The sequence below is a fragment of the Poecilia reticulata genome, linkage group LG20, assembly GCF_000633615.1.
Source record: "Poecilia reticulata strain Guanapo linkage group LG20, Guppy_female_1.0+MT, whole genome shotgun sequence".
In the NCBI taxonomy this organism is placed as follows: domain Eukaryota; kingdom Metazoa; phylum Chordata; class Actinopteri; order Cyprinodontiformes; family Poeciliidae; genus Poecilia; species Poecilia reticulata.
Window position 1 is genome coordinate 23,365,382 of NC_024350.1, and position 23,842 is coordinate 23,389,223.

Consider the following 23,842-nt stretch of genomic DNA (forward strand, 5'->3'; position numbering starts at 1 on the left):
TACTATTGCAAGGCAGAGTTACTTAGAAATGACAGAAACTGTAGAAATGACAGAAACTGTAGAAATGACAGAAACTGGAATTTCAACGACCTCTACACGAAAACACTGCTAGCTTTAGGCAAAGATGGTCCCTCCCAGCAGCCTTTGATGCTCCGCAAGCTGCCATATTGCCTTTTATAATACAACACCACTTTCTCTTTGGTGGAAAAATAATAGTTCACGTCATTAAATGACGCAGTGAGTTGCCATTGCTCTTGTTTACCGTCATCCGCATTTAAATGTCAGACGCAACACTGATCTTCTGTATGGTTCTCAAAACTGATTTAAAAATGTCCTAAAAACGAGGGTTTAAAAAGAAAACATCCCACTAAGTCTCACCCTTTCTTTTCTTTTACTTGGCACTCTCACACACGCTGACAGAAACACAATAATCAATCAGTGCATTTTTTCTTTTTTTTTTTTTTTTTGCCTTCTCTCTTCTATTTAGAGTCTTTTACTCTAAAGCCACCTCAGTGGCGTCGGGTCCGCCAGCGCTGAAACGGACGAACTTTTTGTCCCGGCTCAGCTGAGCTCGAACCCGGCGCTCGACTCGATGGCGTATAGCAGCTTGCTCCTCATCAGGTGTTGGTCGCAGAACTCTGGGAGCTTGAGCAGGTTCATGCAGGTGCTGGCTGTAGGCAGGCGCTCCAGGTCACTCCCACCGTTGTGAATGCAGAAGGCTGGATAAAGCTCCTGTAGGCAAAAAGAAAAAGAAAAATCACTGGTTACATATATTTGAGGGCAACTGAAGTATCTCTGGATGTTTCTAATCCCATTCTACAATAATAATATCTATGCAGGTCCTTCTAAAAAAATTAGCATATCGTGATAAAGTTCATTATTTTCCATAATGTAATGATAAAAATTAAACTGTCATATTTTAGATTCATTGCACACCAACTGAAATATTTCAGGTCTTTTATTGTTTTAATACTGATGATTTTGGCAAACAGCTCATGAAAACCCATAATCCCTGTCTCAAAACATTACCATATTTCATCCGACCAAAAAAAGGAATGTGTTTTAATACCAAAAAAGGCAACCTTCAAATAATTATGTTCAGTTATGCACTCAGTACTTGGTCGGGAATCCTTTTGCAGCCTTCAATGCGACGTGGCATGGAGGCAATCAGCCTGTGGCTCTGCTGAGGTGTTATGGAGCCCAGGATGCTTTGATGGCCTTAAGCTCATCCAGAGTTTTGGGTCTTGCGTCTCTCAACTTTCTCTTCACAATATCCCACAGATTCTCTATGGGGTTCAGGTCAGGAGAGTTGGCAGGCCAATTGAGCACAGTAATACCATGGTCAGTAATGGCACTGTGAGCAGGTGCCAGGTTGTGCTGAAAAATGAAATCTTCATCTCCATAAAGCTTTTCAGCAGGTGGAAGCATGAAGGGCTCCAAAATCTCCTGATAGCTGCTGCATTGCCCCTGCCCTTGATAAAACACAGTGGACCAACACCAGCAGCTGACATGGTTCCCCAGACCATCACTGACTGTGGGTACTTGACACTGGACTTCTGGCATTTTGGCATTTCCTTCTCCCCAGTCTCCCTCCAGACTCTGGCACCTTGATTTCTGAATGACATGCAAAATTTGCTTTCATCCGAAMAAAGTACTTTGGACCACTGAGCAACAGTCCAGTGCTGCTTCTCTGTAGCCCAGGTCAGGCGCTTCTGCCGCTGTTTCTGGTTCAAAAGTGGCTTGACCTTTGACCTGGGGAATGCGGCACCTGTAGCCCTTTCCTGCACACGCCTGTGCATGGTGGCTCTGGATGTTTCTACTCCAGACTCAGTCCGCTGCTTCCGCAGGTCCCCCAAGGTCTGGAATCGACCCTTCTGTACAATCTTCCTCAGGGTCCGGTCACCTCTTCTTGTTGTGCAGCGTTTTCTGCCACACTTTTTCCTTCCCACAGACTTCCCACTGAGGTGCCTTGATACAGCACTCGGGGAACAGCCACTCGTTCAGAAATTTCTTCCTGTGTCTTACCCTCTTGCTCACTGAGGGCGTCAAGATGGCCTTCTGGACAGCAGTCAGGTCAGCAGTCTTACCCATGATTGCGGTTTTGAGTAATGAACCAGGCTGGGAGTTTTTAAAAGCCTCAGGAATCTTTTGCATGTGTTTAGAGTTACTTTGTTGATTCAGATGATTAGGTTAACTGCTCGTTCAGAGAACCTTTTCATGATATGCTAATTTTTTGAGACAGGGATTTTGGGTTTTCATGAGCTGTATGCCAAAATCATCAGTATTAAAACAATAAAAGACCTGAAATATTTCAGTTGGTGTGCAATGAATCTAAAATATATGACAGTTTAATTTTTATCATTACATTATGGAAAATAATTAACTTTACCACAATATGCAAATTTTTTGAGAAGGACCTGTATATATATAAATATATTATAACAGCATATTTGAGTTGAATTTGCCTGCTTATCATAGCTGCATTTTGTTACAGTGCTTCATTTAGGTTTGATTAACTATTTATTGCACACGTTGCGATTGTGCATATCTTCCTAACGGTCTTTTCGATCCCAGTGACGTCCGACGTTAATTAGCCACGCGAGGTGGATGAACGTCTTCAGAGCCAGACGGAGAATGAATCAACACGTGTTGGTAATGATCCCAATTTCCAAACCCATCCCGATTAAGCAATAAATGTCAAATTCCACAAGGGATTAAATGTGTAAAGAGCCAAACGAATAAAGCCAAAGTATAAATTTAGGAAATCAGCTTAGTGCTTTGAAAGATATTGAGGGGGGAGACAGGCTCACGGGTTGACCCTTGGCTGAGACGCTGAGAGGATGGTCGTTTCATGTTGTCCATCTGGCATTTTTTTTTTTTTTTTAAATCAAACCTCGTGGCTGATGAGGCCACTTCATCTGTAAACTGTGACACTGACGGTTTCCATCACGAACAAACTACTCCGCCCTGATTCCATTACGATATTTAACGTTAGACTATATGTCCCACCGGCTATACTTACCCAATTAAATGGCCCTTCACGGGCTTTGCCGTAATGACCCCATTTTTCTGACAATTACCGTATTAAACTATCATTGCCTATTGAAAAAGTATCATTACCACAACTATCATTTTGAGGAGAGGGAAAAAATAAAAAGACAGCTTCCATCATCTTTTTTAAATGGCTTCTCTTGACAGAGCTATTTCTCCTCTAATGAATCCTGGGCAGTTTTCACGACAGCTAATTAAGGCTTTGCTGGCTTGAGCCGAGGGCCAGGTCAGTGGGTCACCCCCCCCACAAATTACCACCCTTTAAGTTTCAAGTGAGGCATCTGTGTGGGAGGGGCGGTGTGTCTGAATGCTGGCCAAAGTCAAACTTAGTTAATGAGAAGGGAGGGGATCATTTAAAGCTTGAAGGATTTAAAGTTTAGTGTTGTCACTCCCAAGTTTAAAGCAACACAAATATTTTCTTGACTAATGGCAGTGAGAAGAAAACTTAATCACAGTCACATTTAATAAATTAGAAGAAGCATTTCAATGAGGCTAATTTGTCAGATTAGAAGGAGCTTTTAAAAATAAAATTTAAGCAGGTATTAAACATACTTTTTATTAAGCCCGTATTTCTGTCTTGAAAATGTTGTTCACTGGTCTGATATAGTACTGTAACTTTAAATAATGCGTTTTTATTAAATATGTACAGAAAATCACCATAATTAACAAATGAAGACTTGAAATCGGTGTGTAATTAATGTGTGTTTCACTTGGTGAAGTGATTTATTGTAATGAATGAATTCTAATTTATGAAATACAAGTACGTTACAGTGCTTCGCAATAGTATTCACACTGCTAAATTACATTTTTTTAAGCTTTTATGACAAACACAAGCTATGTGTCCATCCAACTGTCAACTGAATTTTGAGCAAACCTTTAAAAATGTCACAAAAATGAAAATGCAAAATTAGGAGTATTTCCATTAACTGGTTGGGAACAAATTGACGTTGACGTTACACATGGATGTAAGAAACAAAACGCACAGGTTGCAAACTTGCACACATCATACATATCAGGAAAATGTAGACTTCTTCCCTATGAGATGGAGTTTTGGACTTTGGAGTTTTAGAGTTTCATGTCTATGTTAAGGCAAATTCCCACCAGTGGATGGGAGTGTTTGCCACATCAGCTCTTATTCTGAAAGTGTGTTTCCATCTCCCCTTCAGAAGACTGACTCATTTTCGCAAAAGCCAAAAACCACCTCAAGAAAACATAAAAACTTTTTTTTTTTTTTTGCTAAACTGACAAAGTAATTTCAAATTTAGCCATTTCCATCAACCCTTTCTAATGTGATACTTCAAAATGCGCATAAAAAATTTTTTTTATTAGAAAATATAATATTTTTAAAATTATGTATTACTTTCCTTCCTTGCAATTATGCAGTACTATGTGTTGGTCTATTATATTAATTCCCAATTACACACATTAAAAATTGGTTGTAATGAAAGGAAAGTGAAAAAAATTCAAGAGGTATGAATACTTATGGAAGGCACTATAGACTTGCAGCTCCTGGTGGGACAAAGTGTAGCATAAAAACTCTTTAATAGCCCTGACCAACACTTTCTAGCATTTCACTGTACCTTTCCAAGTGTCCCATAAATCAGGTCAATGAAAAACCTGAATGGCTTCCAATTAGGACATCGTTTTAGATATAATTTGCTGTAATGATTCAAGACTTTTAAAATGATATTCAGAAGCAGACAGACGTAGTTTCGAGGCAATTTATCTCCGCGGCTATTGCTGCTTTCTGCCACGTGACCCAATCGGGAAAAAAGGTGAAGAGTTTAACCATCTACCAACTTCAGAATGACAGTATTTGTCCAGCCAAGGTCTCCAGACACACACAGAGCTGCAGACAGACTTCTTCAACAGAGGAAGGTCACGAACTATAACACAATAGCGAACGTGGCGATAAGAGTTCACCGCAGAGACCTTCTCTAAGCACGACTAATAGGAAAATTATCATTATTAGGGTTCTTATCAGTCTGGGTATTTTCATAAAGGCACATTAACTGAACTTCTGTCTGGTTTGGAAACCTGCTTAAAATAGGAGTAAACGTTGGGATGAAAACGTACAGGAAGTAAAAGAGGAAGTCTGCGTCTGGAAGATTGCTCACCTTAAAGCCTAGCAGCGGAGGTCTGGAGCAGCTGGTGACAAACTTTAACAGTTTGCGCTTTTCTTCATCTGTAAATCCTTCGACCACTTCCCAGAAGATCTGAATAACAGGGTGGTTAGCAGAGTATCCACCTAAAAGAGATTATTGAACAGAAACCACATCACTACCTCATGTTGTCCATGACCAAAGCCTAATTAAAGAAAACAAATAAGTGAGCATAGATTCATGAAACTCTACAAATGCAAAACATGAAATGTATATCAGCTTTGGGCCTTAAGGTCCATTAGGAATGCGGAGTCTAATTTTACAAAAATAAAGACATGTAAAGACAAAATATTTATTTTGAAAGAGATATCTGAGCATTAGCTAAAAGGTTCCAATAGTATTGTGGAGCTTATTTTTGCAATTAGATAATTTTTTGTACTCTTTGCTTCAGTTTTACTTGCAAAACACTTGTGGTTTATCCACACCAATCTAATAATGCAGCAAAATAAAACAGAGGGGCTCAATTTAGACCTCTTTGTTAGCTCAGCTGCCAAAAAGTTTTTAAATGTAAATAAATAAATAAATAAATAAATAAATAAATAAACAAACATCTACGCTTCAAACAAGGGTTCAACAAAGCTTTTAAAATTAAGCTAACATTTAAGTTCTTCCTATGTAATACCTATGGGATTACTTTCATAGCTCAACTCCTATCGTTTTGGCAACATTCACCTACATTACTGCATTGTGCAGCCCTAATCAGAACCTACCTGAATAGTTTGTGAAGTTTTTCAGATCATCGAGACAAATCGGAACATGAGCCCCAGATATCAGCACCTGTCAGGATGAGGCAGGAAGCATGTTTTTTAGATGCACGCTATAAAAATAAAATCTAATCTTTCTTTGGTTCAGTAATTCAGTACCTGGATTTCCTGCTGATCAAACATGCGCAGCCACTCAAGGTTGACCACATTGGCCAGACCCTGTCTGAAGGCCAGGCAGTGAGGCCTGATCTGTTTGTTGAGCCTGTAGTCAGCCACTAAATGGATGTAAGCTATCCGGTTGGCTGTTGTCACTGGGATATCTTTTCCTCCTGGCTTCAGCTCAACCACCTGGAACAGACACAAACGAGGCATTTACGGAGCTGTGGTCATTACCGGGGTTTCTGCACATTTATGTTGAACTTTCAGGCATGGTTTTCCATAGTTTTCTCAGTTCTTTGCAGTCCATTTGTAAAGTAAAAATACAACAATTCTACCACAGATATTTCTACAGTGCTAAGAATGTAAATATTGAACCTGAAGAAAAGAAAATGAAAGGACAAAAAGAAAAAAGGAAACAGGAAACAGGAAAAGAAAAGAAAAAGAACTGATATAATGATGGACGGTAAACAAACTAACATCCAGAGTTATAGATAAATCTCCATGAATTCAAACCACATCTGTTGATGAGCTCAGGTAGAAAAATCCTTTAAAAGATATGTGTTCATCAAACCTACAGAAAGCACTAAACAGGACCCCCATGATAAATTCTCAACTACAAAAAAAAAACACTAAGCTTCAGTGCAGCAATGCTGAGAACACACTGGCATTTAACGTAATGGGGTCCATCTAATCTGTTCATTCCCGTAGTGCTGCAAACTCCACCTTTCAGGAATCCATTTTCTGCCTTTTCTCCCTCCCACCAGATTCTGATTATGTGCTAATGTAAGAGAATTACTGCTGTTATCTTGCTTGCTTTGGCTATCTCACAAGGGCAAATGCAGGGCAGACTGCTCCCGGGTGTGCCTAATCTTCCACAAATTGTTTTCCCCCATTGCGCTCTGTTTGGTGACCAGAAGGACCACATTGTAACTCTGCTGTTTCAGGTGTTGTTTGAGAAGAGCTAATAAGACACGTTAAGGTCCTGAGCAAACAAGGGCTCCCATGTAGAGATCGGGTCTGAGCACAGCTTTTGGAGAGAGAGAAAGAGACATGCTTAAGAGCTGTTGGCTGCTTCTGTCATGCGTGGCGTGAGATAATTTGTGGAGCGAAAGGCAGGCCAGAACGGTCAACAGAGCTGCTGCGTCCTCTGCACTGCAGCAAGGGTTGGAGCGACGGCGGTGACGTGCTTTATCTCTGTCAGGGCCGAGAAGTGGTGCATCAGGCGAGAAATGAATTATTAACGCCACAAAGAGAAACCAAACAGGAGGAAGAAACAGAGCTGAAAAATAAACACACAAGAGCCGCTTGTCGTACTCAGTCGGTCGAGTTACCTGAGCTTCTCCAAGGTCGTTGTTGACCACAGTGAAGTTGAGGCCCAGCTCTTCCACATCGCCCTCGTAGCTCTTGAGGAACAGCAGGTTGCGATACATCTCCGGGTCTAAAGAGGCAAGGTGGTGGATGTCCACGTCTGCACTGGTTCCCAGAAGTTTGGACAGGAAGAAGCTGGCAAAGGGCAATTCCACCAGCATGTTCTCATAGAGTGCCTGAGGAAAAACATTAACATTAGTAACGAGGCCCTCAAAGTTTTTTCTTATTTTGTCATGTTAAGTCCTCAAAATGTAATGTTTTTGAGTGATAGGTCAACACAAAGCAGTGCAAGACTGTGCATGGTTTTCACATATTTTAAAAGAACAATCTGGAAAGTGTGGTGTGTAAATGAAATGGTAGAAATATTTTTTGCATCAGTCGAATTATTAGGACAATAGTTTGCGTCAAGCACCGTCCGATAAGTAAATATTCAAACATGCAACTTCCTGTTGAACACCAAAGGTTTACAGCAGTCAAGCTAAACCGATCACAGCGTTTGAGATCAAAACAGAGTCCAATCAATCTTGAACACACACCTTCGGCTTCTTCCTCCCTCGATTCAAACTTTATAAATGTCGATTCTCACCTTGACCCTAAATGCAATTAAGAAGTGCAGCTGGGCAGGTGACTCATAAAACCTCTAAGCTAATGTACTGGAATAGTAGAAAAAGAGCCTATTGGAGACATTAAAATATACAGGTCCTTATAAATGATAGCGCTAAAAACCCTGACCGCATCAGCTAAATGGATTATAAATCTAGAGGATTTCCATAATGCATGCATCTTAAACACACACAAATGCATAAATCACAGCTATTTTCTAAACACAGGTTAACTGCGCAACTTCAAACATTGTCTATTTTTTATGCAAAATAATCCACTTAGTGTTACTCTCGTGGCCGGCACTAATTTCAGACCATATGCGCTGCGTGGCCCCTTGAAACCTATCAATAACACTTGTGCCGGGAAGAGGCAGCAATAAGTATATGGAGAAAACTTGTAGTCTTATTTTTTCAATGCCACCAGCCTTATTTATGAGTGTTTATTGCCAGAAATTGTGCCAAAATGACTCGGGTTGGAAAGAATTAATTATTATGGCCCGGAGCCTTTTAATATAAGTGAGTGCAGTGGCAACGCAATTAAAGCAGATCGCGGCACCATCAGGTGGAATAAATGCCAGCGGCATTGCAGGTGCGTTCTGTTAGCTGCCAAATAAATTCCTTAATTTACAACATTATGAATCAATAAAATTCTAATGCCTTTCACACGCATCTTTATCAATCAGAGCAGCGACGCTTTCACGCGCCTGCAGAGAGGATGGCGGGCTCGGGGAGGATCAGAGCGATTACGAAGTGAGAAGAAGTGCCGCTGATGAGGGCGGAGGTTTGGCGGTAATGAGACGGGGAGAATCTCTCACGGCTCGCACCGGGACACATGTGAAAAAGAGGAATCTTTAGGCCAAAGCCAGAAATGCAAAGCAACCCTCTGTGTATGTTTTCAATGTGTGTAGCTTAAATCTTTCAGCTTGTCAGCGGGGTGGACAAGTGAGGAAGAGGGATGATGGCCGGCCTCTATTCTGATGCTCAATCCCATTTCAGTGAGTACCCCCAGACAAGCCACTCCCGCCTGTAATACATCACCTCCACAACAATGGCACGCCTCGGACATTAATTAAGAATATTAATCTCCTGTGTCCTTTGAGCCGCAATGTGCACGGCGCGCGCTGCGGCAGCGGTGATGCAATTCCAATCCATATAAACGGCTCGCCTTTCATCCAGGCAATAACGGGCACTAAACAAATATCAATACGCCTCTCAAATGGCCACTCAAACGTCCATTTTTATGGAGAAAGAGGAACTTAAAGGTAGGGTTAATTGAAAGTCAAATTCAAATTAATTTCCCTCAGCCTAATTGCCTCGACCATTAGCTGCAGAGAGCACAGCGCGATAGATGCAGGAACTGTGGGAGCAGATTGATTGCTTCTCACTTCAACAGAACACAGAGAAGAAAAGGAAACAAAAAGAGGAGGAGCAGGAGTTACGACGCTCCGGTAAGTGGACCACACCGTCCGAGACTGTTTAAGAGAGAAGAGCCCTGGATGTTCCTGACTGTAAAACAGATCAAAATGCTATTACCACATGCTTTGAACGCTTATTTATGTCCTGTCTTTGTGAGGCCGTTGATTTAATGCTGGCCAAATGTAGTCGCTACACAAACAAGAGGTAGGAATCATCCGCTAATGGAAGCCCTAATTGAGAGGCGACCGCTTGTCATGAGGTAATTCCTCTTCGTGTTGAGATGATAGCTCCCTCATGAGGAAGGCATCTTGATAAACAATCATCACCACTTGCATTAGGGATGATTTAAAAACATTAGGCTCTAATAAACAGCTGCATCAGAGGAGTAAAGGAGCAGGCAGACGTCGTCTTACTGCATAGTTAAATTCCAGCTGGAACCACTAAACCTAATTTTATTCAAGAGTTTAAGAAATGTAAGCTTTTGGAACAAATAAAGTCTAATTTTATACAAAAATACTGCGTGATCTTTACATTGTCACATCTAATGAAGAGATCCATTGATCATAATTTTGTCAAGTCTATCTGTACAGCACATTTCAGCTGCCAGGGAATTCGAAAAGTTTGTAAATATTTCCAAATCCATCTTAGAGATTCTTTGTTAAGCCTTAGTATAATAAAATCTTAATCTCTTTTGCACCACGTTTTCCGTTTAAATACTTTCTTACATCACTGTGCTTCTTCTAACTTGTACATTTTCTCACTTATACCAAAATAGCTAACTTTGATCCTTCTATCCTCAGTAATAACATCCACACTGAAAAGTGTTAGAGTTTCCTTATAGTGGTCAACTGCATTCACTGGTCAGAATCTTGAGTTTCTAGCCGACCACCTTTAATCTGACACACTCACCTTTCCGAGGATCCTGCCCAGGAAGTAGTAGTGTCTCGTGAAGGAGTCGCCCACCAGCATCTCTGCAGCAGGATTCGGATACAACAAACCCTCGTTTGTGGTTTTGAAAAAGCCCTGGTTGGGATTGAAGCCCGATTTGAGAAGCTCGTTGAGGAACTCGCGAAAGATGCCGCCTCCGTCGATGCCTGCCTCATCCAGACCGTGAGCGTTGAGAAGGTGGACTCGAATCCTCTTCTTAAGGTCCGGTTCTAATTGAGTAACAAGTCAAAAAGAAACAAGGAAAAAAAAGAATTTACAAAAATATATTTTAACAACTAATTTATGACCGTCAGTCTTGAGCCTTTTAAAACATATTTTGTACTTCATTTACTCTTTCATTTGTTTAAAAGCAATTTCTATCAGGGACATTAGCAATCTGGCTATTTACCTTCCTAGCTTATCGTGGTAATAGTTATTTTTCTTCTAAATAGACCTCAGAAGCAGGAAAACTCAATTGATTTTAAAGTTGCCGTTTGTATAGTTGTAATGTGTTAAGTTAAATAACTTTTCAAAAGCACAGAATTTAAATGATTAAATGTTACTTTTTTGTCGTTTAAATTGTTTTTATTGCTAGAATGTTTCTATTCCTCTTACAAACCTTACTGCTTTTCATTGCAATTTTAATGAAAAGACCCAAACACAACAAGGAGCACAAACTGTGAGGTAGAAGAAAATTATACTTTGTTCACAAATTTTTCACCCAAATAAAAACCTGAGAACCTTTTGGATTATATGCAAAACACTGTGAATGGCCACGCATCTCATGATCTCCACATCAACCAGTATGCATATTTAGTTGAAGGATAAAGTTTCAGACTTTCCCAAGGCACGGTGAATATTTTGAAAACATCACAACAAAAGAAGAAAAGGCTTTTTCTTTAACAAACATTATTTACAAGACTTGCTCATCCTGACCTACGGAATATTCAGATCAATTCTATACGAGGTTGTCTTCCAGAATAATAAATGTAGAGCGATAAATCAGAGCAGCTTTAACTTATAGACACACAAATGATATAGATCATGTCTTCAACCCAGGTCGCCTACTACTCTTTTTAATCAGAGTGCCCCCATCATCCAAGTACCCTTTCAAACTCAAACACAAAAGAGGTGACTTAAAATAATTGATTCGGCTTTTATGTGATCCATTATAATAATCAGAATCACAATTATGCTTTACTGAAATTCCATATGCTGCCCGAGGATGGAGGTAACCTTCATCTTCTATGCAAACTCTAACCCTTGTCCTTAATGTTGGGGTTTTATATAGCTTAACAAGAGTTTCAGTGGCAGCGTGGGCATCTAGTAAACCATCTCAGTCTTATGGTGTTCGTCATCACGGCATAAATAAAAAAATAAAAAATTATGGAGCGGTTACAGAACGGTTTTCCAGACGTGTGCACGGACTTTTTAAGTCCAACACAACTGGCAGTGCTTTTACTGAAATGACTTGGACGCTCGTCTCACCGTTTTCTGGGGAGAGTTTATCATAGGCGTCTTCGTAGATGTAGTTGCGTCTGATGGTGACATTGATGCCATCAGGGAACGGTCCATCCCCCTGCACGTCACGTTTGTCCACAGAGATCAACCTCTGGAAGATCTGGAGGGAGGATGTACATCCAGCGATGGAGTTTGTAACAAGTACGTTCAGCTGAGATCAATACAAGCTAAATACAGTTTTATCTATGATCATTATATTGATAGGTGAAGAGGTTTATATTAGCAAAAAATCTTTTAACTGTAACCCTTTTATACATCACAAAATAATAGGAAAAAAAGAATATTTGAGAAGTTTATTTAACTTCACACCTAGTTATTTAACTTTGACACAAGATGTAGCTAGTTGATGGACACAGCAAAGCGGTAAGTTGCAAGTAACAATAAAATGACAAACCTTACATTAAACATGAATTTATTATGTAATGATATGACATATTAGGGGTGTAGCGATGCAATAATTTCACAATACGATATTCTGGTCATGATACGATATGTATTACGATATTTGTTGAGCGATACAATTCACTACAATTTTACAATTTTCTGAAAGATTTTAGAAGGACAGTGATTTTAGTGACATTTTGTGCTCCACAGATTTGAATTTAGTTAACTGAAAACTGATTAAAAGCACCAACTACACAATACCTGACTATGATTGGACAGTCTAACAGTCTGCAGCTGGACAAAATGAATCAAAGATGCAGTGAGAGAATTAGTTTTTGTCATTTAATTTATGTGGATTTGACATAAAACTCAAAAGTTTAAACGGTAATCCAGGATCAGAGTGGGGAGATTATCAGCCTTTATAGACTCTCAATATGCAAATGATTGCACTTATGTTTTTTCTTTTGGACACTGTGGCTGCATTTTGGAGTAAAAATGCAGCCACAAATGCAGTTTTTTGGACTATGGAAAAAAAGGCGTTTCCACCTTGGCTCCCGGAGTTAGCCGTGGCTGTAAGCTGCTTTCTTCTAACTGCTAAAGTAGTGGCTCCGCTTCACCCCGTAGTGATCGACTCCATGCAGCTACGCAGCGCCGCTATTCCCCTGCTTGGATCTTTGAGTAGATGCCTCTCAGACTGCCTGGATCTCATAGTTCTCTCAGTCTCTGATACTCTTTGTCTGATGCTATTAAGAATGATTGATCAGCCATTGTTATCATGGAAATCCTCACTGCGCCGCGAATTCCGGCTGGAGGTTCTTCCTCTTCGTCTTCCTGCTCAAAACACAGCGCTGCTGCGCGCCCGCTTCAGATGTTATCAACCTATGTTCATTCTTCAGGTAATCCTTTATATACAGAACAGAAACCGCTAAGCTAAAAACTAATTACGAAGTGAATGCTACCAGTCGAAATTTGCATTAATTTCGCGATCTCACTGCTTTTGCAGCTGCTCCGTTYGYGCCGCTACTCCTTTCCGCTTCTCTTTCACGGTTACTTGCGCAACTTTACTTCGTTTCTCAGCAACAAAATACAGCCCATCGTTATTTATTGAAGATTTTACATTTCCAGAAACACAGGAATCTAATGTTTCGTTTTGTTTTGTACGTTTGGAGGCTCATTCCCTCTCACATAATCGGAAAAGGGGAATGGCGGCGCTTTTGACATTTCTCTGACATTCGGAAAAMTATGGTTTACTAATTTTAGCATAACTCCGGTTATACTTGGCCTATTAACACAATTTAAAAACTGGTGTGTAGTTTATAATGTGCACTTTAAGCTCAAGTTGAAAGTGAGACTGAGGGAGGTGGAGTCTTGCTGCTACGCCGTAACAAACTAGACGTTAAAAAGAGCTATACGGCTATGGACCCCTATGGTCTAACGGATCGATACTCGAAAAATCGATACTTTCCGAGGGCAGAAAATATAGATATATACGCCGAATCGATTTGTTTATACAGCCCTATAACATATTGCAATGTGCGACATCATGTCTGTTTATGTCAGTGCTGTATGGTAGCTTTTAGCTCCTTGAGGACATAGTCATACTGTGTGCTTCTAATAGTTTTATTACATAAACAAATTAGCTGTTCTGGTGTTAGCTAACTCATTAACTATGATGAGCCCTTAAGGCAGCATTTTCTGGTTCAAACATGTTAGGCTGGATGGATGGATGGATGAGTTTTCTGTTGCTGACATTTTTTGTGAAGTGCCTCAGTTACATTTAAAGAGACGGAACCAAAACGAGTTGGTCTCAGTCGCACCTCAGGACTGGGATAAAAGATGCGCCAAAGGAGATATAATAACGAGGGATTCAGACTAAAGCATTGTAGTTTTACTTTATACAGATCACAACTGAATGATTTAAATATGGAAAGGAAGGATTTAAAAGTATTATATTAACATTTATATGAATATAACAGGATAGTTAGTACTGAAACTCTGAGCTTTCTAATACATTCCAGAAACCCTTTAAAGATGTAAATTCATAACAGTGAAACCAAAAACAATAGATTCGAATGTTTGATTATGTTTCAACTCTTGGGCTTGTGCTGCAGGTTTGTGTAGCGGTGGGATACCTTGACTCGCTCCTCAAATGGAACAACAAAAGGCAACTCTGTGAGGATGGCCAGGTGTCTCTCTTCAGACACAGATAGCTGCGGAGGCTCAAAACCAACTGCAGAAATAAACACATGCACATCTTGTTTATCAGGACTCCGTGTAGAAAATATCTTTTCAGTCTTTTCTTTATAAATATGTAAAGACACATGCAGGTAAACTTAAAAGTGTTAATAACACAAAGAACTATAGGTCTAGAAAGCCGGTCAATAATCCAACTAAATCTCTTGTTTTATGTATTTTCTGTAACTGTGTGCATGAGCGAAATGAGGATTGCACTTTTCTGTCTTTTTTGATTTTGTAAACCCATCTAAGTTAATGTTTGATTAAATTCAAAGGTTCAAAGGAGGGGAAAAACAGACCCAATTGCTAAACTGCTCTTTACCCTGGTCGTTCAAATGCAGCTCAATTATTCTGCCCAATTAGTCAACCTGATCTGCATTCTCCCATCAGGTTTCCATCTTTGAGGAGAAATATGGCCTCCGAGTGGTCAATACGTACCTCATTTATCAGCGCTGGGCCTGTCCATTTAAGGAAATGAGAAAAGGCCAGACAAACACATGCACCAGATGTGGCTGAGTTCATCAGGTACTTTCACGCTAATTGAATTTATCTCATACAGGCTCTGAGTGGCATTAGGGAGATCATACACACATTTTTATCTGCCCGTTTTCACACTATATGTCAGAGAAAAGCGCGGTAGTTAAAAGTGGGCCTAATGAGCCCTGCGTGCATCCGTGTTCCCATCTGAGTGTAGCTAAATGAGAGGACCAGCTTAATTTGTGTTGGCAAACATAGAGGCAGTGATTTTAGGAAGAAATCACTGATTGCGTGGGCAGGCGAGATGACCCTAACATCACATAATAATAAACTGCTGAAATGAAATACTTAATGATTCAAATGAAATTAAAAAATGTTGACAACACAATTGTAACACATAAGCTTCGAGTAAGTAGGGACACAAAGTATGGTTTGAGTTCTGAACTCTACTTAGAACATTTACAAACTGTTTTTTTTGTGGAAAATAATCCATCTTGTACATTTATATCAAATTAAAAAGCTTGAGTGTAGCCTATATTACCATCAAGCGTAGACTGAAGAGGCCCAATGCGCCCCATCCTTCTTGTTCTCCACACGTGTCTTGCTGATGGGACATAAAGTTGAGTGACCTACACAGAAATGAAGTTAAACATCATTTTGTGTTGAAAATGAACCATTGTTGCTTTAAGGTTTGAAAGATTACAAGTTTTTTCAACATTTTCAGTTTCAAAACTTCCCTAGACTGAAATTTTAGGGGGTTTTTTTTCTCTAAAATTTGAAAAAAAATATTCCTTTTCTTTTCTTAAAATTTGAGTGAAATTGCAATAGACAGAACAGCGTGGTAAACTATTTATTCATATTCTGCTCAGTTTCTCTCAGGTAGACTGTATGGACAACTCACCTCTGACAGAAGACACTTGTAAAAGCACCTAAAGCATACTGCCAATTTTAACAAAATATATATTTTAGTACTTAACCTGCAACTTTTTAAATACACTCTATACTTTTTTAAATTTGTTAATCTAAAAGATATTTGAGATGGAAATCAGAGCTAAAGTTAAAATGTTATGATGCAGATGGAGCACCTTATCGGCCCGGATGTTGACCTCCTCAGACAGCCAGTGACCCACTGGACAGAAAGGTCGTCTGATGTCGCGAGCTTTCAGCATCTTCACCAAGTTAGTGATGACCTGTGTTGTAGATCAAAAAAAAGAAAAAGTCATATTAGCATATTTCACTAAAACAAATATATTCATAATAGTTGAAAACAAAGTGTCCAGTGAAGCCTTTTTTTTTAATGTCTCTTGAACAGGATGAAGTGCTTCATCGTAGAGGGGGAAAAAAGCAATTTGAGAAGTCAGCCATTAGTGCACCCTTTATGGGGAGTATAAAAGAAAAACGGCCTGTGCCGTCCCTCAATGTCCAGCCTTGTTAATTACCAGCGAGGTCTGCTGACATCAGCCACTGGACAGAGAACGCCAAGGCTTTACAGCTCAATGTGCTTTGAGTACAAGAGTGGCCGTCTAACGGGACGTTAAAAAGAAGTTAGCTCGCTTTGATGTAATGTTGATGGTTGGTATCAGGAGTTTCTATAAATTATATTGCCACTTTAAAAAAAATAAAAATCTGAAAAAGGTTTTTATATCGTTATATAATGGACACAAGCGAAGATCAAGTTCTTAGAGCTATAACAAAAACAAAAAAAAAACAAGACTTTCTCATTCAATTATAATAAGCTTCCTTGTTGCTATTGTGAAAAACACATTCAGACACATTTGAATAATGTCACGTATGTCATTGACGCAATAACACTCAAAGCTCGGTCCATTTCCATATAATACCCCAGCTGGATTAGCTCAATCGAAACCCTCCTCTCTAAGGCGTGTCATTTTCATAGAGCGACAATCAATCCCGGCCAATCATCAGGAGGCAACCAGAGTCCGCAATAATGGCGAGTGCAAAATGCTGTAAAAGGTGCGTGGAGATGGGCTCGGAGCAGACCCACCCCCTGACTCTGGGAATGAATAAGCATTCCTTAATTAGCCCATCGGGTTAAGTGCAAACCTTAATGGGCCTTTCCCAAACTCCTCCGTGACATCGCTCTCCAAACATGGCCAAGAAGAAAGTTCCATTAGCAATATTAATACAAGCTTAGTTGATCATTTTCATTCAATTAACTTCTTTCAATTAAATAGATAGCTCGACAATGGGGGCGATAAAAGATGGAGAGGGACGGCTGATGACACGAACCAAACATTAACGTGTTAGGGGTCAGCGGCGTTAAACCAACTGTAAATCCCACTGTTCAATTTGGAAAATGCATTTTCCCTGCTCCTCACTTCTTTAATGGGTCGTTTTAGCTGACAAGAGGCCTTTGAACTGATCTTTTATGAAAACTCCCTCGACGTGCTTTTGAAGTATTTGCCACCTCCTTCTAAATGCTTGTGTTCACTTCTAACAGCCAAGAACAAAAGTGACTTAAGGCCCGTTTCCTTGAATAAACAGAAGAAAGAGAAACGAAAGAAGGCCTTGAATGAGAGGATTGAAGTCGATCCTGTTTTCAGCCTCATTTCCTCACAGTAAACAACCAGTGCTCGTTGTCTTTGCCCACTCAGGCATATTTTGCCAACTTCCACTAACAGATAATCATCACAGCATCAATACACATAGTGACTACACAACAATTTAATGACAACAACACACAGATTAAGCAGCAGACTGTGGAAATAGTGTGTTTAATTAACTAGCAGGATAATACATATTTCATTTCACCTGAATTGCATCCATGGCCACTGGGAACTTTTATTCACCTTGAAACTTAAAGGTAACAACAAAAATATTCAATTTCATTTTTCATTTTGAATCTCTGTATGTTGTTCAGGGATAACCCACAAACCAGGAAGGCTGAATTTTGTCATTAACTGGAAACTGATGGAACATCGCTGACCTGAACAAATTTTCTATCACCATGGGATGAGAGGCTGATGACCAAAAGTCTGAGCTTGACAGAATTATTCAGTGGAAAAAAATCTGGTCAGACGATGACCTAAATGACAAATATTCTATTTGTATGAGTCAGTGTGTGACTTTCAGACTTCATAACACTGTATTAGGTCATGATCATAGCAGGCTGTATTAGCAGCCTCATGCTGTGGCGCTCTTATGCTTTCATACTAAGGCATTTACAGTGGCCGTCTGTGGCTCAGTGGATAAAGTTCTTGAAAATAGCAGGTTGTGGCAGGTTCATACTGCCACATTTACATGTTCCCTTTCTCAAGACACTTAACACTACCTATCTGCGTACTGGTGTATATATATGTGTGTGTGACTGGGCGAATGTGGCTGTAGTGCAAAGCACTTTAAGTGGTTGGTGTGACTGGAAAAGCATTACGTAAGTTCAGACCATTTACCATTTTTACCATTAAAAAGGGAGACTACCAAGTGACTGAAACTTGGAATTCTTGTTCCATTAGGAAAATAATCCCAAACACACATTGAAGCTAAATTAGAAAAGGATAAAGTGGCCTAATATTAAAGCAGTAGTACGTAACTTTTGCAAAAATATGCTTTTTACACATTTCTTAAAACTGTCTCCATGTTTTGACAGTATGAGATAGATGTCCTGTGAAGTGATCAAGCTTTAAAGTCAATAAAGAAACCTGTATTAAAAGTTGTCAAAGATAAACTATATTTATACATTTAAAAAAATCACTTTTAGAAACACTAGGAATTTATAGAATTGACTAAAAAGACAAAGAAAATCTATTTCTGTAAAAAGATCAATCAGAATCTGAAGGCATAAAGGATTCACGCTCAGCTTTAATGAATTAATTATATTACATACCTTGAAGAGCTGCACCCAGCGCTTCTGCTCGGCCTGGATGCGCCGCTGGACCTCGGTGTTCGTCTTGACGCCCACGCTGCGGAAGGCAGCCATGTACTCCTCCCTGTGCTCTGCTTTAGTCTCGGGGTAGGCCAGCTTGATGATGCCCAGGCATGCGTCTCTCAGGCAGCGGGACAAAGTCACCAGCTCAGACAGAGTGAAGGGCATCATGGAGGACTGCATCTGACCTGCTCAGAAGGAGAACGTGCTCAAAGTCTTCTAATGAGCTTCGATCTCTACAAGCTGTTCAAGCTGCTGTGGACAACTCATTTAGTGAACAAGCGATTACTAGGACAAAAAAGGTAATTTAGTAATAGAGTAACTTTTAACCTTAGTATACAAACTCAAAAACAGGTAATTTGCTGAAAGAACAAAACTCTCAGAGCAGCATTGAAGGAAAACTGTAGAAAGAAATATATAACTTGACTTTTCACATGTTGGTACTAGAAATGTGGTTTTAGCTGCAAATGCATTCATTGTAACAAATAATCAAGTGTTTACTAAAGAAATGCCATGATACTGCATTTGAGGCAATACTAAGGTTATTTTTCCTCTTAGGCAAGAAAATTGAATTTCTTCTTTTGAAAAGAAATTTATTTATTTGAATTTTTTTCTGTTATTGAATAATATATGCTTAAGTGGTTTGATGAAAAAAATCCACATAATGAACCGTTTTAAAAAAAAAACAATCTGAATAGTCATCAGAATAATCAATCACTAAAATAATCATTAGTTGCAGCCTTAATTTATGGGTATCAGAGTAAAGAGGGCTGAAAGCATACACACACCAGACTTCACTATTTTAGTATCTCCATGATGTGCTACTTTAGTCCATCACATCAAATGTAATAAAATATGTTCTAGGTTTCTTTGGGTATAAATACTTTTACGCCGCTTTATATGACTTTGGTTGCCATATAAAGGAGAAGTATTAAAAAAAATAATTTGGAAACAAACTTGAAGTTGATCTTTTTATATTTTCTGCTCAGAAAATATGCCCAGTACCTTCCATTTCATGTCCAAAGAACTCGCTGTCATGCACAGAGATAAGCGAGTGACTGAAGAGAGAGCTGAAGAGGTAAAAGAGGGGAATGATCCGGTTCGAATCTTCGAATGACATGGGGGAACCCCGAGAGATCAGCTGGAGCAGAGGCACCATGGAGCTGAGGAGGAAGACACGGAAAAAGCAGAAGCATGATGACACCGTCGACATTAAGTGCTCACTAGAGAGCAGAAACAGTCATAGTATCTTACCCGGTAATCATTTTAGTTGTCATGGAGGTTATCAGGTGCCACAGATGCCTCAGGAAACGTGCGTTGAAAGCCAAGCTGTACAGGAGTCTGGAGACAAACAACAAATTAATAATAAACAAGATTTAAGACAGAAATGCATTAAAAGGCAGTTCAAATGACACAATCGGGGCAATAAACAATAAAATTACTCTCAGCCTAACGGTCTGCAGCGCTAAGACTGTTAACTTTGCCTCGTTTAGCAGCGGACACAGAGAAAAAAAAAAAAAAGATTGTGACCAAACATTTCAGTTATAGAATCTTCTTGGCCTTTCCCTCCTTTTATGCGTTGCGAGGGGCCAAAAGGAGATTAAATGAGCCATTAAGCTTTATTTAGGCGAGGCACCTTCCATTAGTAAACTAGTTGCTGGCGAGGGTGCCCAGCTCAGGTCATAAACAGCCCCACTGGCTTCCTGCTGGAGCTCCCCCCCCCCCATTTAACTTAATGGCCAGGGAACCAGGACAATGGAGGATGGAGGAGGAGGGGCACCCTGGTCCTTGCTGTGACCCCTGATGACTAGCATGCTTCCACACTCAGGTTGAATTAGTTGAGAAACACAGAAGGAGCCACATACCTCCCTGTTGTTGGACTCAGCAGGCTGAGGCAAGAAGGTGTGAAGGGGTTCTTTGTTCCAGAGTATTTGTTTGCGTATACGCTGGAATTGCTCGGTTTTTCACACCGAGGGTAAGTAAAGGTGACAGTAGAGTGGTAAGTAAGCTAAAAGGCTAAATGAAGTGTCCCTAAATATAATGGGCCCTTGTCTAGAAGGGACAGCTGTAAAGACACTATCCTTTAACACAACAAGGAAGAGAAAACATCCAAATCCTCAATAAGCCTTTAATTTCCAACCCTTCCGTTTCCATATATCAGAGCTCATTCAGAAATCCTAAATTAGAAATGAACATTAGGGGGCAGACTGTCAGGCGAACCCTCAATAAGGCATGAAAAATGGTTGGTGTCGAGCACAGACCATCTGTCAGTGCAACAAGGCTCAGAAGAGAAGCACCGAGCTGCACTGGGGGCTCATAACAAGTCGGGCTGGTGTTTGATTGAAATGAGAAACAAAGCACTAAATGCCAGCTGACCTGCTGATTTACAGCCGAGGGGGAAACCGAGCCCCTCCCCAATTTCAATCACGGAATGAAGCACTAATAAACAAAGTCAAGGCATCAAAAGGGGGTTGCATGTACGTGCGTGCGACGAGCGTCTTGATAAATAATGTCTGAATCGTTTCATTTTTGCTGCGGTGAAAAGAAAGACCGTGTCCGATGGTAGGCCGGGGTCGGATCCGATAAACCGGGAAACCGGAGCGAGTTTCTGCCTCAATGCAAATTAAATCTTCATCATCAACGTCATTTCACATCAACACAAAAATCTCAGCAACCATCTAAAAGTAAATGTGGACTGCTTCCCATCAAAGGGAACCAGTTAGCGGATTGGTGTTATGCTGGGAAATTACGCCAAATATCTAACTTTACCAATTAGAGATAAATTACAACACGCTCAGCAGGACAAACAGAAGATCAACTTATTGAGCGAGTTAAAAAGCAGTTCTCCAATTAAAACCAGCAAAGAAAGAGAAATTTAATGAGACATTTTCTATATTTATTACAAAGGAAGTGTGCCGGGCCTACTGCATGCAGCCAGTCTCTCCTTTTTTTTGCTGTAAGAGCAGTAAATCAAGACCGGGATGCAATTTGCTCCCCTTAGCCTCTTGTAAAGCTATCCCGTCCACTCCTGCAGCGATTAATCTTCCTCCGTGAGCTAATTATTTTGTTACAGATATCCAATAATGATGGAAGACGAAGGACAGGATTTATGATAAAAGTAGAGAAGAGAGGGAAGCTGTAAAAGAGGACAGGGACTGAAAGAGAAATCCTCAAGAACGCTACAAAGAATTAAAAAAACTAAGCTGATTGTCCTAAAAGAAGTCTTTTTTGCATTCGTCTCTGTGAAACAGCTAAGACCGAGTCAGATTGGATGGCGAGCCCATGTGAACATTGACTTTGAAGTCTTGCCACATATTCTTAATCTGTGCTTTAACTAGACCACTCTAACTCTAGAACATTCTTTTATTCATATTTCTAAAGTACATTTTCAAAGAAATTACATGAATGATTAGGGATTCCTAAAACACTTAAAAGTTTAATGGGTTTAATACTAAACTCCACCAATCTGATGGTTGAATAACCTAAATAATAGATTAAAAACAATACATGTCTTTAGTTACATAATTTAGCAGCAAAATAAGAGTCTTTGAATTGACAATGTTGCTTGTTTTCTCAATATATGGTTTTCGATTAAAACGTGATTAATTAATCAGTCACTGCAATTAACTCAATTAAATATTTTCATTAAGCCCCACTACTAGTCTTTAGCTGAATATACAGTAAACTAAAATTACCACTGTGATATTTATCTATTAGTCACCAACTCTCCCCATCAGATACAATTCAACTAACAGGTAATGACTCCACTAATGATTAACTCCACTGGGTTTACTGTCCATGAAGGTGGGTCTAGCTGACTTCCTGTTAGCCAGTTCCTTCCATCCTAAGCCGTCGCTGACATCCATCTCAACCCTAATGTAATTAACGAGGAAAAGACCTAATTTCCCTCGTCCAGAACGGACGGCTTCCTTGACATCTCTGCCGGTTGTAAATGCCAGTGGGTGCGGACCAATGATAGCTGCTTGTCTCAAATCCCCATTAGCTTCATTGCTGAATGCGGAGCAGCAACACATAAAACAGTTTTCCTCTCAGTCAGGTGGAATCCGCGACTGATTGGGGAAATTATTGTAATAAGGTTTAGTGCCTGCTTCACATTATTTAAAAGGGATTAAAAAACATAAATTGAGTGTGTGTTTACATTATGACAGTCCATTTAGTACTTTGTGAATTTACAGTGGAGGAGACAGACGGATATGTCCGCCAGCAGTGAAGGACGATGCCCTGGCTGCTTTTTAAAATCAAACGCATGTGGTTTAATTGGCCAAAAACTCTCGAGTGTTTCACGATTGCAGTCAAGTAAAGAGCCACCAGAACAACAAAAGAGAGGAAATAGAGTAATAAACACCAGGCAGGGTGCTAAATCATCCTTTTTGTGGATTTCTACCTGACTTTTGGCACCATGAGTCGATGCTGCACCATGAGCGTGTGACAAATGGATGCCATCATGGTGAAGACCTCCTCGCTGGCCGAGTCCCTCCAAACCAGGTTCAGCAGGGCATTAGTCTGCTGTTTTGTGTCCAGCTTGTGGATGCATTCCTCCGTTATCAGCTGCACAGAAATGCGGCTGTTGTCCTAACAGAGACGTGTGGGGAAAAAAAGAGACTTAATACCATAACCCAGTTTTATCTACAATTAATGTCCGAATACATTTTTTTACACTACAAACATTAATGTATTCCATTCATCGTGGGATTTTATGTGATAGACACTCAATAAAAAACATGGAAATGCAGTAGTCTGGTCAGAGGACAAACTTTAGTTTCTTGGTCTTCATAAAAGCTTCACTCAAGTGCTTGAAAGTTTGATGACATCATAGAAAAGAAATCAACAGGATTTATTTTGCAGGAGTTTCATCTCACCTTACAAAACCCAAAGCACAAATTTGTTTTATTCCCTGAATGCTGTCGTTTTTTTTTTGTTTTTTTTTATAGA

General features: G+C 39.8%; 1 protein-coding gene across 1 annotated transcript in view; it reads right to left on the reverse strand.

The window, feature by feature from the left end:
• Window positions 1-445: 445 nt before the first annotated feature.
• The window catches only part of ube3c (ubiquitin protein ligase E3C), a 28,283-nt gene continuing 4,886 nt past the window's right edge, over window positions 446-23,842 (reverse strand). The window contains exons 11-24 of the mRNA XM_008396740.1: window positions 23,295-23,482; window positions 20,144-20,230; window positions 19,895-20,052; window positions 18,851-19,077; window positions 16,092-16,196; window positions 15,548-15,635; window positions 14,427-14,524; window positions 11,878-12,010; window positions 10,372-10,619; window positions 7,408-7,620; window positions 6,077-6,265; window positions 5,924-5,990; window positions 5,169-5,299; window positions 446-732 (exon numbers count right to left, since the gene is read on the reverse strand). Of these exons, the coding sequence (XP_008394962.1) occupies window positions 562-732; window positions 5,169-5,299; window positions 5,924-5,990; window positions 6,077-6,265; window positions 7,408-7,620; window positions 10,372-10,619; window positions 11,878-12,010; window positions 14,427-14,524; window positions 15,548-15,635; window positions 16,092-16,196; window positions 18,851-19,077; window positions 19,895-20,052; window positions 20,144-20,230; window positions 23,295-23,482 (2,103 nt within the window). The 3' untranslated portion in view covers window positions 446-561. The remainder of the gene's footprint in view (window positions 733-5,168; window positions 5,300-5,923; window positions 5,991-6,076; window positions 6,266-7,407; window positions 7,621-10,371; window positions 10,620-11,877; window positions 12,011-14,426; window positions 14,525-15,547; window positions 15,636-16,091; window positions 16,197-18,850; window positions 19,078-19,894; window positions 20,053-20,143; window positions 20,231-23,294; window positions 23,483-23,842) is intronic.